Source organism: Maylandia zebra, linkage group LG19 (assembly GCF_041146795.1).
Source record: "Maylandia zebra isolate NMK-2024a linkage group LG19, Mzebra_GT3a, whole genome shotgun sequence".
In the NCBI taxonomy this organism is placed as follows: Eukaryota; Metazoa; Chordata; class Actinopteri; order Cichliformes; family Cichlidae; genus Maylandia; species Maylandia zebra.
Genome location: NC_135185.1, coordinates 933,242 through 949,637, shown reverse-complemented (window position 1 = coordinate 949,637; position 16,396 = coordinate 933,242). Strand labels below are relative to the sequence as shown.

At 41.2% G+C, this 16,396-nt stretch overlaps 2 protein-coding genes across 2 annotated transcripts in view; one reads left to right on the top strand and one right to left on the bottom strand.

The window, feature by feature from the left end:
- nrxn3a (neurexin 3a) overlaps positions 1–2,144 on the top strand; it is a 220,619-nt gene extending 218,475 nt beyond the window's left edge. The window contains 1 exon segment of the mRNA XM_014408191.3: positions 2–2,144. Coding sequence (XP_014263677.2) covers positions 2–460 — 459 coding nt within the window. The 3' untranslated portion in view covers positions 461–2,144.
- Positions 2,145–7,654: 5,510 nt separating this feature from the next.
- dio2 (iodothyronine deiodinase 2) lies at positions 7,655–15,665 on the bottom strand. The gene is made up of 2 exons (XM_004564149.6): positions 15,178–15,665; positions 7,655–10,294 (listed from the first exon to the last, which is right to left on the bottom strand). The coding sequence occupies exons 1-2, from the start codon at positions 15,397–15,399 to the stop codon at positions 9,734–9,736; spliced, it is 783 nt and encodes a 260-aa protein (XP_004564206.2). The 5' UTR covers positions 15,400–15,665; the 3' UTR covers positions 7,655–9,733.
- Between the last annotated feature and the right edge of the window lie 731 nt (positions 15,666–16,396).

Below are 16,396 nucleotides of genomic sequence, written 5' to 3'. Positions count from 1 at the left end.
ACCCTCCAAACAGCCAGCTGGCAAAACGAATAACCGCGAGCTAAAACCCCGGCCCGACCTAGCGTTGCTTCCATTGCCCACATCCTTTGAGGTAGACAGCACCAAGCTGAGGGGCCCATTAATAACCTCCCCAATGTTCCGTAATATACCCACAGCACTTCCCACAGAGCCAGGCGTCAGGCGAGTTCCAGGGCCCTCGGAAGTGGTCCGCGAATCTAGCAGCACCACCGGGATGGTCATCGGAATAGTGGCGGCCGCTGCCCTGTGCATCCTCATCCTTCTATATGCCATGTATAAGTACAGGAACAGGGATGAAGGCTCCTACCAGGTGGACGAGAGCAGGAACTACATAACCAACTCGGCTGTGCAGAGCAATGGCGCTGTCATGAAGGACAAACAGCAAAGCTTGAAAGGCAGCAACAAGAGACAGAAAAACAAGGATAAGGAGTATTATGTGTGACTGTGAGACTTTCGTGTACACGAGAGAGCGAAGAAAGAGAGCACTAAGAGAACTTTTACTTATCAGTTTCCTCGTGAGGAGCTATGACAAATGATGGTATAATATGGAACTTGAAAATTCTTATACTGTGCTGAGTAGTTGAACTGATGATATGTACTGTAACATAAAGCACACTTACTATTAAGCAAAAGCTTAATGACAAGGTTAAATAGCAACTTTAGAGACCTTACTCTTCTATCTGGTCAGAGACATTATTGGTAGAGAAATACTTCACAGCATCATTCTCCTAAGTGACTTTTAGAGCTACGTGATCCTTGGCATTAAACAATTTTTTGTGAAATTGTTAATTACAAAAGGCTCATAAAATTACACCTTTTCAGCATGTAAACAACATAGTGCTTAACAAGAGGGGGTCAGGCACACAATGGTTGTAAAAATAAAGGACTCTTGTATCAAAATATTACCAATTTTTATGGTTTATAAATAAGTGCTGTGTCTTAACTATTTTTGCTCCAGGCTAATGAGAAACCAACAAAAGAACAGCAAGAAAAGAAAATGATTTCTGTGTATAAACTAATGGAGAGGGCATACCTCAGAACACAATTATTCTCATTGTCTGGCTGACACAGTGAAGCTTTGTGGAGAGAGCTTGCCAGTTCTCTCGGTAAGAAACACGTGATTGTAAAATGCATGCCATCCTGATTCATATGGTATAGCACAAGTCCAGTATGCAGTGTTCGACTTGGACCACGTTCTCTTTAATGCACAAGCCAAAACGTCATCATTAGATTGGGACTTGCCCTGAGCCCCTGAAAACTGCTGAAAAATCTGCAAAAGAAAAAGGTCTAATATCGACGCATAGCTAGTGGTGGTCTTCTCTCTTTGCAAAATTGTGTGTTGGTTCATTGCGTATCATTCTCTTTTTTATGGAGGTGTCAGGAAGAAGACAAATGCAGTACTACAACACTGTTAACAAATGTGTATACAGAAATAAATCTAATGTTGAAAGTGTGAATTCTATCTGCTATCGCAGTCAACTGTGTCAAAAAAGAAGAAATTTGTTTACATATTTTATTACATGCTATCTGTTGTACTTTGTAGGTAGTAAATTGTACATATACCATGACAGTTGTAATTTTTAGTACCACTATTGTACAGACTAAACACATGGTTTATCAACAGATTTCATGAGAAATTTATTAACTGTTATTAATTTACATGGAGAAAGACTCTAACGAGAATGTGAAGAATCATATTGCTATTCATAAAGAATAAAATGTATTGTTAGCCTAGAAATCTAAAAAGAGATGTTTCTAAAGTTGCATGAATATTTAATTACTGTCCGACAAATACAACGTGCCCTTTCTTCTGTACCATGACTTTCTTGTTCTGGGTGACAGTACTGATTTGTTTAGTTTCATTTTAAGTTTTTTGGAGAGAACAACATCAGATTTATGACAAAGAGACAACAAAAGAATGGGCCTTCAAAGTTTGGAAAGACAAATTCTGTGGGACCATAAATCATTGCTCAATTGTCCTTTTATGTTTCCATTACCTGTCATTGTCATTAAGTCACCAGGTGCAGTCTTTTTCTTAGAAATCACATTTTTGTCACAATTGTTACTTTTCATAACCTTTTTCCATCAGTTTGATAACAAATAAAACTTTTTTTCTTCAGACGTTATACTGTACTCGTTGGGTAAATATGGTTAGTCTTCACTGTCGTTAGTCTTCACTAAAATACTGTACCGTTTTGACATTTACCACAAATCTCATCACAGAATCAGGCATACTATTTCTTAGAGCAAAACAGTTTAAAAACTATAAAAACTTTTAGCTTTTCTCCTCAAATTAAAGCTGAAGGCTCTGCCTCTACTTTCAAATGTCTTACGAACCACAAGTAAACTGTTCTGTGGGGCTAATACAGCACTATTCCTCTTAGACAAGGCCTTGTATGGGTGATGTACACGCTCTCTTTCTAGTCCCTGTCAGGACTCTTGCTGCAGCATTTTGGATCAGCTGAAGGCTTTTCAGTGAGTTTTTTGGACATCCTGATAATAATGAATTACAGTCGTCCAGCCTGGAAGTAATAAATGCATGAACTAGTTTTTCAGCGTCACTCTGAGACAGGATATTTCTAACTTTAGAGATGTTGTGCAAATGGAAGAAAGCAGTCTTACATATTTGTTTAATATGTGCGTTGAAGGACATGTCCTGGTCAAAAATGACTCCAAGGTTCCTCACAGCGTTACTGGAGGCCAAGGTAATGCCATCCAGAGTAAGAATCTGGTTAGATACCATATTTCTAAGCTTTTCAGGGCCGAGTACAATAACCTCAGTTTTATCTGAATTAAGAAGCAGAAAGTTAGCGGCCATCCAGGTCTTTATGTCTTTAAGACATTCCTGCAGTTTAACTCATTGGTGTGTGTTATCTGGCTTCATGGACAGATAGAGCTGGGTGTCATCAGCATAGCAGTGTAAATGTATGCTATGTCTTCTAATGATGCTGCCTAAGGGAAGCATGTATAATGTAAACAGAATTGGTCCTAGCACTGAACCCTGTGGAACTCCATAATTAACCTCAGTGTGTGAAGAGGACTCTCCATTTACATGCACAAACTGGAGTCTATTAGATAGATATGATACAAACCACTGCAGCACAGTACCTGTAATACCTACAGCATGTTCTAATCGCTCTAATAGGATATTATGGTCGACAGTATTGAACGCTGCACTGAGGTCTAGCAGGACAAGCACAGAGATGAGTCCACTGTCAATAAGCATTTAACATTCTTCTGACGAATAGGAAATTAGAACTGAGACTGAGGTTGTGAAAGTGCCTGGCAAAATAAGGAGACAACGCATTTTGAGCATTCTATGTGAATCATCATCTATGTTGTATATTTGTTTTGGTTTTTTGTTTGTTTCATTTCTTTGACACTGAAATTGTCATGACAACAATGCTGAAAGAAGTTACTGGCATCGAAAAACTTTTTTATTCATGTCATTTTTGTCTGTAATTTTCTTTTTTTGATCTTTAATTTTTCTATTAGCTAAAATTAACACCTTCTGGTTACCTCTAAAAAACCCACAGTTTAACTGATCATTAGTGATGACACTAAACCTTTAACTGTATGCTTACCAAATCATTTTTGCAGTTCTCCTCTGAAAAACTTATAATTATCAGTACAGGCCCCAGGAGACCGTGAGACAGGTACACAGTACAATATCCACATGTTGTAGACATATGAGCCTTTGGAAAATTACAACCCAGTAAGTCTCAAGGCGGGCCCGCTAAAGGTGATCAGCCCTCGATGTGCTGACAGATACTCAACTGTGGCTTTAGGTCGAATCATATTCAACTCACAGAAAACTCCATATTTATTATTTCATGGTGTCTTCAGTGTTGCAGGTTAATCACTGTTTTGAGGGTGAAACTTCTTGGAGATATCGTTGGAGAATAGGTCGCTTGTTTTTAACATTTTACCTGTTTAACCTTAACATTGGGTATGCAGTGCAGCATGGGGGCAAAACCCGTCACATTTATTAAGTCCTAACAACTTCTTTGTGAGATCAAGCAGAGTTTTGTGTTCACGCTGTGATCAGTTTTCTGTTACTCCCGTCTCACTGCTCTTTGTGGATTCAAGCAAGTGAATTGAACAAGATGTAACCACATGTTACATGAGTTTATGACTGATTTCCGAGAGCATAAAGGTACTACCAGAGGTAACATTTGGATCATCTTGGTCTTTACCTTAAGTATAAATTGATTTCTGTTATCCGTGATGTAACTTAATATTGACCATGAACGCCACAGCCTGCTCCTGCTCCAGTCCCATCACAGTACATCGCTGTGCATTTCACCACAGTAATGCAAACTAACCACTTTAGCTTGCAGTAAATGTCCTGTCCTGTCTTTCTTCATCTCTCACTGTTGCACTTTTTTTTCGAGCAGCATTAAACATTGGCTAACAGATACTTTTTGTGCCAAACTGGCTGCATTTGTTGAGATGTTTGAAAAGTTACATTTGAAATTACCTGACGCTCTAAAAAAATGTTACTCTGCTTATGTTTGCTCTTATTTTGTAGTACTAGCTAAATGCTGAAATACTCCGACTTCAAATTTATTTATATCTGCACCTAAGGGGGAAGAACAAAGGGTGCATTGGACGTGTAAGCTAGCTGTGGGATGTCATTACTTTCTTATTTACAGAGGATGTATCTCAGTGCTATCACTGGAAGGGCTGCCAAGCTGCAGCACATGAAAAATTAATTCAATAGTAGTATGCATTCACCTGCCTATCAGATTTAATTGCTCATTACCTGAATGTGTTGGAAGGCTGTTCCAGATTGTGCCGGTCCACTTTAACCTCTGCTTTTATGGAAATACAACATGCTAACAGTCATATTTTTAAGAAATGCATTCTTCATTATAAGAGAAAGCTAAGGTATTTCTAAATCATTGCTATACTTGAGGCCTTCATCAGCTTCCGTTACTATAAATGAAGAGTCTGAGGTTGAGGTCCACCGAGGGTACTTGAGAGGGAGAGGACTGTCAGTGCTCACTCTCTACTGCTTATCCAAAGCGTTGTATCTACTGGAGTGAGGTGGATAGCTGCAAGAACAACAAGGACTGGGTCTAGCAGTGAACAGAACTGCCATGGGACAAGGCAGGTAAGTTCTATAGTCAACCAGAGACCAGATGAAAACCAAGCAGAACATATGAAGGCAAACATCAAACAAGAGGAGGCAATTTACCACCATGCTGGAGGAAACAATCCACGGAGAATCACTGCCAGAGCCAGTCCTTAAGACTTGATCGAGCTACAAAGAGTTGGTACAACAAACGTTATCTATCCTCTTTGGCTGAACCAGGACATCATTTTTCAACCAAAATCGCTTCTGATAAAAACTTGGTGGATTTGATGGATTGTACAAAACCACAGTAGGTCGAGATGCTTCTAACGTGCCTGTCAAAGATGGCTTTGTGTCGTGTTCAATAGAATACCAATAGAAATAGCTGCCACAACAACCCAATGAGGAGCAGGTGAGTTAATCAGCTGATTTTTGACAGGTGGGTAACTAATAAGGATGTGGGAACGTTTGTAAACAAACACGTGTGCAACAACACAGACATGAGGGAGAAAAAGCAAGAAAACAAGAGAAGACCCGGGACCATGAAAGCCTGAATCTTAATCTAAAACTATGAGTCGTATACAACCACATTCTTTTAGCAGTGTGCCCATAAATGTGTCCAATATATAAACACAATATGTCCTGTATATAATCAGTATATATTCATTTGGACTTCTATGACATTATATGTAAGCTTCGTCAGAATATTTGGGTCACTATAGATACAATGAAATGAGAAAAGAAAATAAGGAGATGCTACTAAATAATACTGAATAAGTGAAGCTGAACAAACAGGATCATTAATATTTGATTCAACCAGGATGTGCTTTAATAGATGTGAGTGTACACACAGAAGCTCACTGTAAGCAGTTAGTCTTGACTGCAGCTTTTGTCACACGCTGTTCCAACAGCTGTTACAAACTGTTCCAACTTCTGCAATCTGGTAGAAGGTTCCGCATCTTCCGGGCAAGGACAGAGAGACTCAAGAGGAGCTTCTATCCCCAAGCCATCCGTGCCCTAAACACACACACCCGCCCTCTCACATCATCTATAATTGACTGAGACAGGACTCTCTTCCAGACACTCTAAACCAAGGCACAATGTACATTTCAATTCCTTTAATTTTAAATATGTTTATATTGTCTATCCTGTAAAATAGTCAGATGTCTATTCATATTAATGTACAGAATTCACCTGCTTGCTGCTACTACTGCACATTCACCCAACGTATATACTATATGTATATATACATATCTATCTATATATATATATATAAATATATATATATATATATATATATATATATATATATATATATATGTTTTTCCTCTACACCCCCCCAATTTTTTTGCACATGTCGAGGAGCGTGTCAGGCTACATTTCACTGTGTGTTATACTTGTATAACTATGCATGTGACAAATAAAGAACCTTGACCTTGACCTTGACGCCTAGAGCCCGGTCTTTGAAGTCTTTGACATTTATCCAAACATGCTAACAACATTCTTAAAAGGCCCAAACAATGTGTGCTTGTCAGGTTTGTATGTTCACCACACAAGCTTTAAGTGAATCAAGAGCAGAAACAACCAAACTCCTAATTCTTGACACCTGGCTGTGCTCATCTATAGGTGTAAAACATCCTTTATAAGAAATAAACTTCTGTCAGATGGTGAAATGACAAAGATTAAGAAAATGTTCTTATCAAACAAAAATAAAACAACCAGGTTTGTACATGACCCCACTTGACCTCATGGTGTCAGTGTTGTACCTGACCTACAAAACCAGAACTGCAGTATGTGGTGGAGCAGCTGTTATATGAAAGCATTTCTTATAATTATTACTTTAGGCTGCTGACGACAGCTGTACAAATGAAGCTGTACTTTTGATGTTGAGAGGGACTCATTATCATCAGAAGAGAATATTAGAGGTTGATTTGCACACAGTGTTTTGAAGAACGTGGATCAATGACTTCTCAAGATTGTGCTTTAGTAGATCAGGTGAGTGTCCGCAAGATTTCACCTCATTTTGCAAACCTGCTGCATGTTACCAACATATCACACATCTACTTTTTAGTTTTAGTTAATACGTTTGCTAAGATTCCTCAATAAATTAGGAAATAGAAGTTTGAAAAAAATCCCCTCTGTCTAACAACTTTCTTGGTGTGTGGACTTTTTAAATGGCTCCTGCAGTTATTTATCTGCATGGCCAGCTTCACAGTACGAGTTCATAATTCATATTTATTTTTGGAGAGTAAAAAAAAGTCCCACTGAAAGTAAATAAAACATTATAAAATGTCCTTTCTGGATTTCTGGAAAAGGAGAATTTCGATCCACCCCTGGGACAGACTGGCGACCCGTCCAGGGTGTAGCCTGCCTGGGACATGCTCCCCACCCCCCGACCCTGACGAGGATAAGAGGAAAGTGATGGATGCATCTTCGATCCCTGGATGTAAACTACTCTATTTTTTGAAGTTTTGCAGTAAACACATTATACTGTTTATTTGAAATGCTGAAGCAAAGGACTTTTTTGTGCACTGGGTGCAGAGACAACATATAAAAGAATTCCACACAAACACATTCATGTTTATTTTCCACTTATTTTTCCTTCGACATATAAAAATATACATTACGCTTCAAATAATGGCAAAGTACAGTAAAGAGAATGGAAAATAGAGCTATTGATATCAGTCATTGAGACATTAGCAAAGTGACAATGAAAACAGATGCTTTGGATCTGCGTCACGTTGACCAGGTGCTGCTCTCTATCCAACCAGAGACTGAGCTGTGGACTCTTTCGTCAAAGGTTTTCATTTGCACACCTTTGTCACTGTGACCAGAACAAAGCATCTGTTCGAAGGAGCTTTCATTTGAAAAGAATCACCCGAACAGCTACTGAACTTCCACTGTTCATATTTTGAGAAATATGAATTTAAATCTGAAATTACATCTACATTTAGCTGTTAAATATGCATTTACAAATGAAATCTTCATGAAATGAATTCTTCACAAGACATGAGAGAGAGAGCTGTATGCAGGAGAGATCTGACTCTAAAACAAAACATTTGTGCTAATGTGAAGAAATTGTATTTTATCAATGAATATTTGAAAAGATATTAATTAAAAAACAAAAACAGAGCTCTTCTGTTAGTTAGGGGGTGTACTTTTGACCGAAGGTGCGGATCACTTGATAGTTCATGAACAAAGCTTAGGTGACTGATTTGTTTATAGGCACACACAGCTAAAGGCTCCCAGTGCATCTCCCCTGTTGTCAGAGTAATAGCTGGATAACAGTCATTTTATCCACGTTTGTAATGTGCTCAAAGTCTGATGCATTTCCATTAATACTGCCAGTTATTTATTTAACTTCAAATGAAATGCTCAACCAAAAGTTGATCACCCTTTTAAGCCTTTTCTCAGAGTGTTTAAAGGAAGTGACATAGATGCAACAGCAGGTCTATTAACATCCACAGAGCCACCAATGAGAAGTATGGGGCTAGGGTTAGGTTTACTAGTACCGCTTTATTGAACTGTTCATCTTTATTACATATCTAAATGGATATCTTATAACAAAGAGCCAAAAGCAAAGACTTGGTTTGAAAGGTAATGACTTCCAGTTACATGTGAAATTGTGAATGTTGAGCATGTAGCTAGATGCAACCTAACCTTAACCCACAGCAGTTTACTCGTGGCATAAGAGTTTAACCAAACCATCACTTTACAAGACTTGGCCAAACCATCGAACATTCAGTACACAACATTCGGAAAGATACACGCTTCACTTACTGACAATAAATTTTGCACTTGGTAATACCCATCATCCCCCTGAGCGTCTGCCTAGAGTTTTCCATGCAGTCCAGCCCACGGAACCTCCTGGAAAAAGATCTGGTCATAAAGTCAACAAAAGTGCTTCTTCCTTTGCAAACCATGCAAATCAACTTTAAATGTGATTTTTACAAGGCTCACTTCAGTCTGTGTCTACATGCAAAGTACATGTGCAGTCGCGATCCGATGCTTTGAACAATAATCTGTGTATGTACTTATTCACTGTGCCTACACGTCATATTTTGGATTGCGTTCAGTGCTCATTATCAAATTAGATTTACTAGATTTAATGTGGCTGTTATCTCAAGGTTTTCAAAGCAGTTGACTCACAGTCTTCTAGAGATTCAGTCTCAATAACACATTCATCAGGTGAGATGTAATAACATTTTTACCAAACTAAGAAATACTAAAACTCAGCATCTTTCCTCTCTGTGTGTAGCTGGAATAACGTCATCCCAGCTACTGCTGTTGTTGTTTCACTGCTCTTGTCAGCTGTCTGGGGACGGGAGGGTCGCATGTCTGATCTGCTGACAGTAAGTAATTCGGACAAAATCTGAAATAAATACGCACGTTTATGCACAATATTTGTATGGAAAAGACTTGACTTTAGTTCAGGAGGTAAGGCTTGAGGTGAGGAGGGTGAGGTTGACTTGATTAAGATGCTGGTTGAGTTGTCTCTTGCCTTTGCCCTTTCCCCCCCTTTTTTGGTAAAAGGGACCCTTTGTTACAGCTTTATGGTAAAGAATACCATCACAACACATTCTTACAAAACCAAATAATCTCTGTTTTCAAAATTTTAAAAAGGCACTTTTAATCCTCCTACCGTCTACCATAACTCTGTTCCAGCCACTGGCGCACATCCTTCAGATTGTAAAAAAATGGCCCTTTGCCCCCCAGGTAAGCAATCTTTTTTTGTTGCACTATACACACCCGTTCGTTGGACACACCGTAAGCCACATTAGCATTATTGTCCATGCAGTCAGCAACTAGTTGACACTGCGGCGGCAAAGAAAAGTGCTCAGTGAGTTGACGTGCCGCTCCCATCCTTTCCTCCAGGTTCTGGTGTTTCCGGAAACTGAAGGAGCAAGAACCCATGGGAGGGGCCACCCAGCCATCAGATGGATGAGCCTCATCAATGTACACTAACAGGAAATCAGCCACATCGCTGAAGTCTTCCACTAACTGCCGGAAAGCCGGCAGGTGGCTGATGAAGGGGGGTCAGGTGGCTGAGCCAAAGTTGACCACCAGGGGGCGATCTGATGACTCAAAATCCAGAAGTCTGCACTCACCCCCATTTTGGATTCTGATGGTGCTGCTCCACCGAGGGCCATCAGGTACCTTCACCACTTTGGAATTGGGTGCCTCACAGCCAAGTTTCACCTAAAGAGGTAAAATAGAGACAAACACTTAATGTAGACTGTGTGCACATGAAGAAGAAGGAGAACTGGGATTTGCATTTCTGCTGTTTTGGCATATTGGGCCTGGTGTAGTTTAACTGTTGCTATTGCAAAGCATCTGGCATTGTGCTGGAATTTCAGTATGTGGTTGATTTAGATTTGACAGTATGTTATAATTATGTCTACAACACACACACACACACACACACACCCACATACATATACATATATATATATATATATATATATATATATATATATATATATATATATATATATATATCTGCCTATGATTAGGCATTTCTGCATTGGTATTGAAAATAGGAGGCTGTGATTTAAAACAAGTCAAAGAGTCAACTTTGCACCCACTGGCCTGTAAGAAAGAAAATTACAGAAGTAATTTTGAGTAAATACAACTAAATAAGCTAATATACACAAATAAAGAAAAATGCGGAGTGCCCGGTACGAGTTCCCGGCCCAAGTGGAGGAGTTTAAGTATCTCGGGGTCTTGTTCGCGAGTGATGGGAGAAGGGAGCCGGAGATTGACAGACGGATTGGTGCAGCGGCTGCAGTGATGTGGACGCTGCACCTCTGCTGTGGTGAAGAGAGAGCTGAGTGTAAAAGTGAAGCTCTCAATTTACCGGTCGACCCTCACCTATGGCCACGAGCTGTGGGTAGTGACCGAAAGAACGAGATCGCAAATACAAGCGGCAGAAATGAGCTTCCTCCGAAGGTTGGCTGGCCTCTCCCTTAGAGAGAAGTTCGGCCATCCGGGAGGGGCTCAGAGTAGAGCCGCTGCTGCTCCACATAGAAAGGAGCCAGCTGAGGTGTTCCAGGCATGTCCCACTGGGAGGAGGCCCCGGGGCAGACCCAGGACACGCTGGAGAGATTATATCTCTCGCCTTGGTGTTCCCCCGGATAAGCTGGAGGAGGTGGCTGGGGAGAGGGAGGTCTGGGCCTCTTTGCTTAGGCTGCTGCCCCCGCGACCCGGCCCCAGGTAAGCGGATGAAGATGGATGGATGGATAAAGAAAGATGAATAAATAAACACTTTAAAACTGCTGAGTAAGTGAACAAAGAAAATTAAAATAGGAATTTGGTGATTCCAATTCCATTATTGATATTGCTTATTGATTCTCATTGGCTTTGCTTTGAGAGTTCCTCCCATCTGTCAGTAGCAAATCAACATTCGTGCAGATTAATCGCCTGCTGTGAGCTCATTTCCCCACTTTGTTGTGACCAGTGTTGGGGTTGTAACTCAAAAAAAGTAATGTATTACACAGAACACTTTTCTCAAAATGAATCCAGTATGTCCAGTGTTAAAATTAGTAACTTAGTTACATTACTAGTTACTTCTATCAAAAGTAACTCAGTTACTTCAAGTTACTCGTTACTTTCAAAGTAACTAGTTACTAGGGAAAGGAAAAGATAATGTGCATATTTCCACGAGAGAAGTCCCACGCCTGGACCGTCGTTGACCGCTGCCATGATTCTAGCCTACGTCAGAGCGTCATGTGCGCCTTTTACATCCAACACAGTCGTGGTGCTTTGATTGTACTCAGAACTTGGAAATCCTGCCTTCTGAATAGGAAGATGTAGGTAACGCCAGACTGCAGATGAGCTGCATACAGGGCTGGACTGGGACAGAAAATCGTCCCGGGCATTTTGACTAGAGACCGGCCCACCATTATAGGAAAAATCATAAAGCCTTTGAATGAAAATAAACACTGTTGTGACAGTGATGTTCACTGTTCTGATGGTATATATGCATCAATCTATCAATCGTTTGTTGTAAGATTTAGATAATTATTTATTAAAAGTGAGACATTTTAAATGAGAATAAGAAAGAAAAGTATTTCTTTGTGCCCCCCTCTCCCTGTTAATGCCCTACATGCCCCCCCTGGCAAAACTTTGCTAGACCCGCCCCTGCACAGTTACCAGCTGTCAGCTACTTAGAAAAGGATCCTGGTGTTATTTGTCTCTCAGAAGCAGTTCATAACTTCAACTCATCCATGTCACCTAAAAGGTAAACCTGTTTCTCCATCACCTGTTCAGCTCTGATGATCCAGTAAGGACGCCTCGGGTCTCTCCTCCTTCTGCCTCCCCTTTCCCTCATCCACCTGCTGCCTCCACCACTTGCTAATGTTACTGAATCTGTGGAAGCTCCGTGATGCCACCACACGAAGTAACGAGTAACGAGCCTATCTAAATCCCAGTAACAGTTAACGCGTTCCTGATTTTGGCATAATAACTAGTTACTGTGCTCGTTACCACAATAATAACGTAGTTAAGGTAACGCGTTACTTAATAATTAAAGGTGACGATTGTACCGCATTTTGATCCGGGACGTAATCTGCATGAAAACAAGCGCTCACTCTTCCTGCTCAACAAATGACAAGGGCGGAGCCTTATACCACGTGATACAGAAGCCAGCTGGCTGCTAAAATTAGCAGGAAAAAAACAACGGAGAGCACGTGAGAGATGACGAAGCTGTAAAGGCCAAGAAAGTGACAGGAGAAAATCAGTCCCCGTCAACCACCCAAACATCAATAACGGGAACCTTATACAGCGCTTCCCTATACCCGTCGACCTCCCGCAGGCACAAAGACATTACGGAGGCTATCACTTATCACCTGACCAAAGATATGGCTCCCATCAACACTGTGCAAAACGAGGGATTTAGGAAAATGATCAACACCCTAGACAAACGCTACACAGTGCCGTCCCGCAACTATTTTTCTATTGTTGCACTACCTGCTCTATACACGCAGCGTCGAGCAACGGTGGAGACGGAATTGTTTTTATGTTCAGTCTCAACTGTTACGAAGTTGATGTGCAGTTAATAAGCGCAATAAATATTTATACTGGAAAAGAAAATCGTGAGAGAATCGTGATCTCAATTCTAAGCCAAAAAATCGTGATTCTCATTTTATGCAAAATCGTGCAGCCCAGTTTGTTATACTGTCATCAAGCTAAAATACATATGTGGACTTTTTTAAGTTGCTTGAAGACGTTTCACCTCTCATCCGAGGAAGCTTCTCTGAAGAGCTCCTTGGACCACGTGCACTATGCCGACCCCGATCCCTGCGTGCTGCACACCACATTCTCTCCAAGTTTGGCCTGTCAGTTTTTACGTAATAACATTGAAAGAAACATGTAGGCAGACAGATAGACAGACTGTGATGTTTACGTACTGGGTTCTTGCTTTGGCACAGGAAAAGTACTTTTTTTGTCTTTACTGCAGGAACGAACCATGCGGCATATCTGCCAAGAACTGCATGGAGGTAAAACAGGCTTCAAGGTCTTATAGTGGGCCTTTGGCAGTTACAAGAGGGAAAATGTGGGTACGGAGACAGACCCAAAGTTAATCTCTTGTGACATATTTCCCAGAATGAATACTGCCAATAGGAACTCCTCAATCATGACGTTCAGGCTGGAGCTGTCGTGCTGTGCAGTATCCACATGTACGTTTTATTAATTCCTTATTCGTAAGATTTAAAGGAGATTCCTGAACATTTTACAGTTCACAGAAACGCTGACAGATGCCAGTCAGGCGTAGACTGCGTAATCGTAAACGAAGGCCTGAAAGGAAAACTGCACACAGCCGTGGTACCTGGATGTGCCACAGCTGTGCGGAGGCTTAACAGAACATGTTAATCCCCAGAGATTTGTCAGTGGCTTCTTTTTTAACTAATAGCACAGTGGACGCATAGAGGAACCTGGGTCCTCGCTAAGCCTCTGTCATACTTTACATTACAATAGCACAATAAGTTGTACACTTTGAAAAGTGCACAGTTCATTTCAGATACAACGTTTTTTTGATGTGTGCTAACATGAGAAGGGGCCCCTACATACCCACAGGCCCAGGCTGTTGTGCTAAAAGAGTGGGTCCAAGGCACAAAGCCAAGGGACACACACTATAGTCCGGCTATCACACACACACACACTTGTGTATAGACATATAGACATATACGAATAGTTAATACAGTAACTAATGATTTTCCAGCAGAACTTTTTTGCTAAACCAGTTTTAGACAAGAGCTGTTGTTATAGTGTGAGCTTATTAATAACTGTAATTTAAATTAATATGCAGAGAACTTCTTATATAATCAAAGACTCCCACTCTGCGGTTTCTCGTTCCACAGGAGGCACTGGTGAGACACTGGGCACTATGGAGTCCCCCCCAAAAAACAAAACAAAAACACAATTTGTGGGTAAAATATTTGTCTTCTGGTAATTTTGTCTGATCAGAGCAGCTGAACGACAGATGTTGTTTCATTTTGCAGGTTGTGATGTATCCACATATCTCTGTAGTATAAACGCCACAGTATCACCAGGACGTAACAAAATCAGCTTTTTGAAACATTAGCAGCGAATTTGTAGCAGCAGCCTCCTGACAGCAGAAAGTTACACAGCTGTGAGGACGGGGGCCATCTGCTGCACCTCCACATGAACTGCAACCAGTTTCTATCCAACGCGATTAACGTGATAACCTGTATTTGCTCTGATAATACTCGTGTTACACAGTATTGTAGTGATAAAACATTAACTATTTGGTCACGCGATTCTGTAACGCTTCTCGTTCTGGCCAGCCCTTTGTGTAAACTGTATTGTTCCGCGCGCACGTACACACACGCACAGCTCCAAACGCGAAAAACAAGTTCTGCTCCATCTGCGCGAAGACAATGAAAAACCAAGTTTTCCGAGGGCGTGCCGCAAACGTTCGTGCACACGGCCGTGTAGGCAGGTGAGCGAGCAGACGCTAAGAAACACTTCCTGTCTTTTACACCACTTTGGAGTGCACTTGAATGACGTCACTGCATCGAGGCACTCGAAGCACTTAGACCCTACCCAAATAAAAAGTTTACCTGCTTGTAGGCGTCCAGGAGGAAGCTGTTCCAGATGGAGCGCAGTCCCGCCGAGGTCAGCATGCGGCGCCACTCTCCGCAGCCGGCGGACCGAGAGCTGAGCAGCGAAACGACGCGCTTCAGCAGAACCACCGAGTCGTACAGGGCAAGGAAGAGGCAGTTGGAAAAGAAACCGGGTAGTATCTGGAGTGTCACGAGCAGATCCTCGCCCGCCGTTCCCATCTTCCGTTTGTGCGTTTACACGACCGCTGGCCAATTCCTCCACCACAGCTCTTATCTGCTCAGCTCATAGTTTGGGCTCTGTTTCGTGCACTGCGCCAGAGTCGGTGCGCAGAACGAGAAAAGTGTTTGGAATGCGTCTCGCAAAGCGTCTCTGTTCATCAGCTCGACAATCCCTTGGCGCGCTGTCGCTCTTTTTGAAAGAAGGAACATTGTAGTTAATATTAAGCCTCGCGGCTTATCTCTGCGGCAAGATTCTGACGTCAGAAATAGAGCAATCGCTGTCTCCTCCTCCTCCTTCCTCTCCCCCGCAGCTTCGTGCGTAGCGGCTGCACTAAGCTGCAGATCGACGCTTTCACTGTTTTTACCATGTTACATCGACTAAATATGAAATGTTTATACTTTCCATACTCTTCCAGAGTATTCCAGTGATCCGGTTGTGACTATGCTTTAAAGAAGTGGGAACTTTTTTTACTCAATATGTGGGTACTCTGCATTTACTCATTACTTATTATTAATCTCTCTTCTTAATCTGCTGCTCTCTTTTTTGTCTCGTCTTCCTCCAGCCAGTCTGGTTCTGCCAGAGATTTCTTCCTGTCAAAAGGGAGTTTTCCTTCCCACTGTTGCCAAGGGCTTGCTGTCTGTCTGTATTATTGTGGGGTCTTTACCTTACAGCAGAAAGTGCCCTGTTGATATGATTTGGTGCTATATAAATACAATTTAAATAATGTTCTAATGTCTGTGTACCCATTCACAATCACACTGTTGCATTTCATAAGCTGGTTTCTGAAAACATAAAGACATTTTTGCATTAGCGATGCAGCCTCTAACCATGCAACAGTTTGATGTGTGCCAGAAGCGTAACGGTCAGGATCACACTGTCATAGTTCATAAACTGTTTAAAAAAGAAACAAACAAACGCATCTAAATATTTTCTGTCGTTCTATCTATGCTGCCACAAGCTACAGTCAAGATAACGCCCACATCTAAGCTCTGTAAC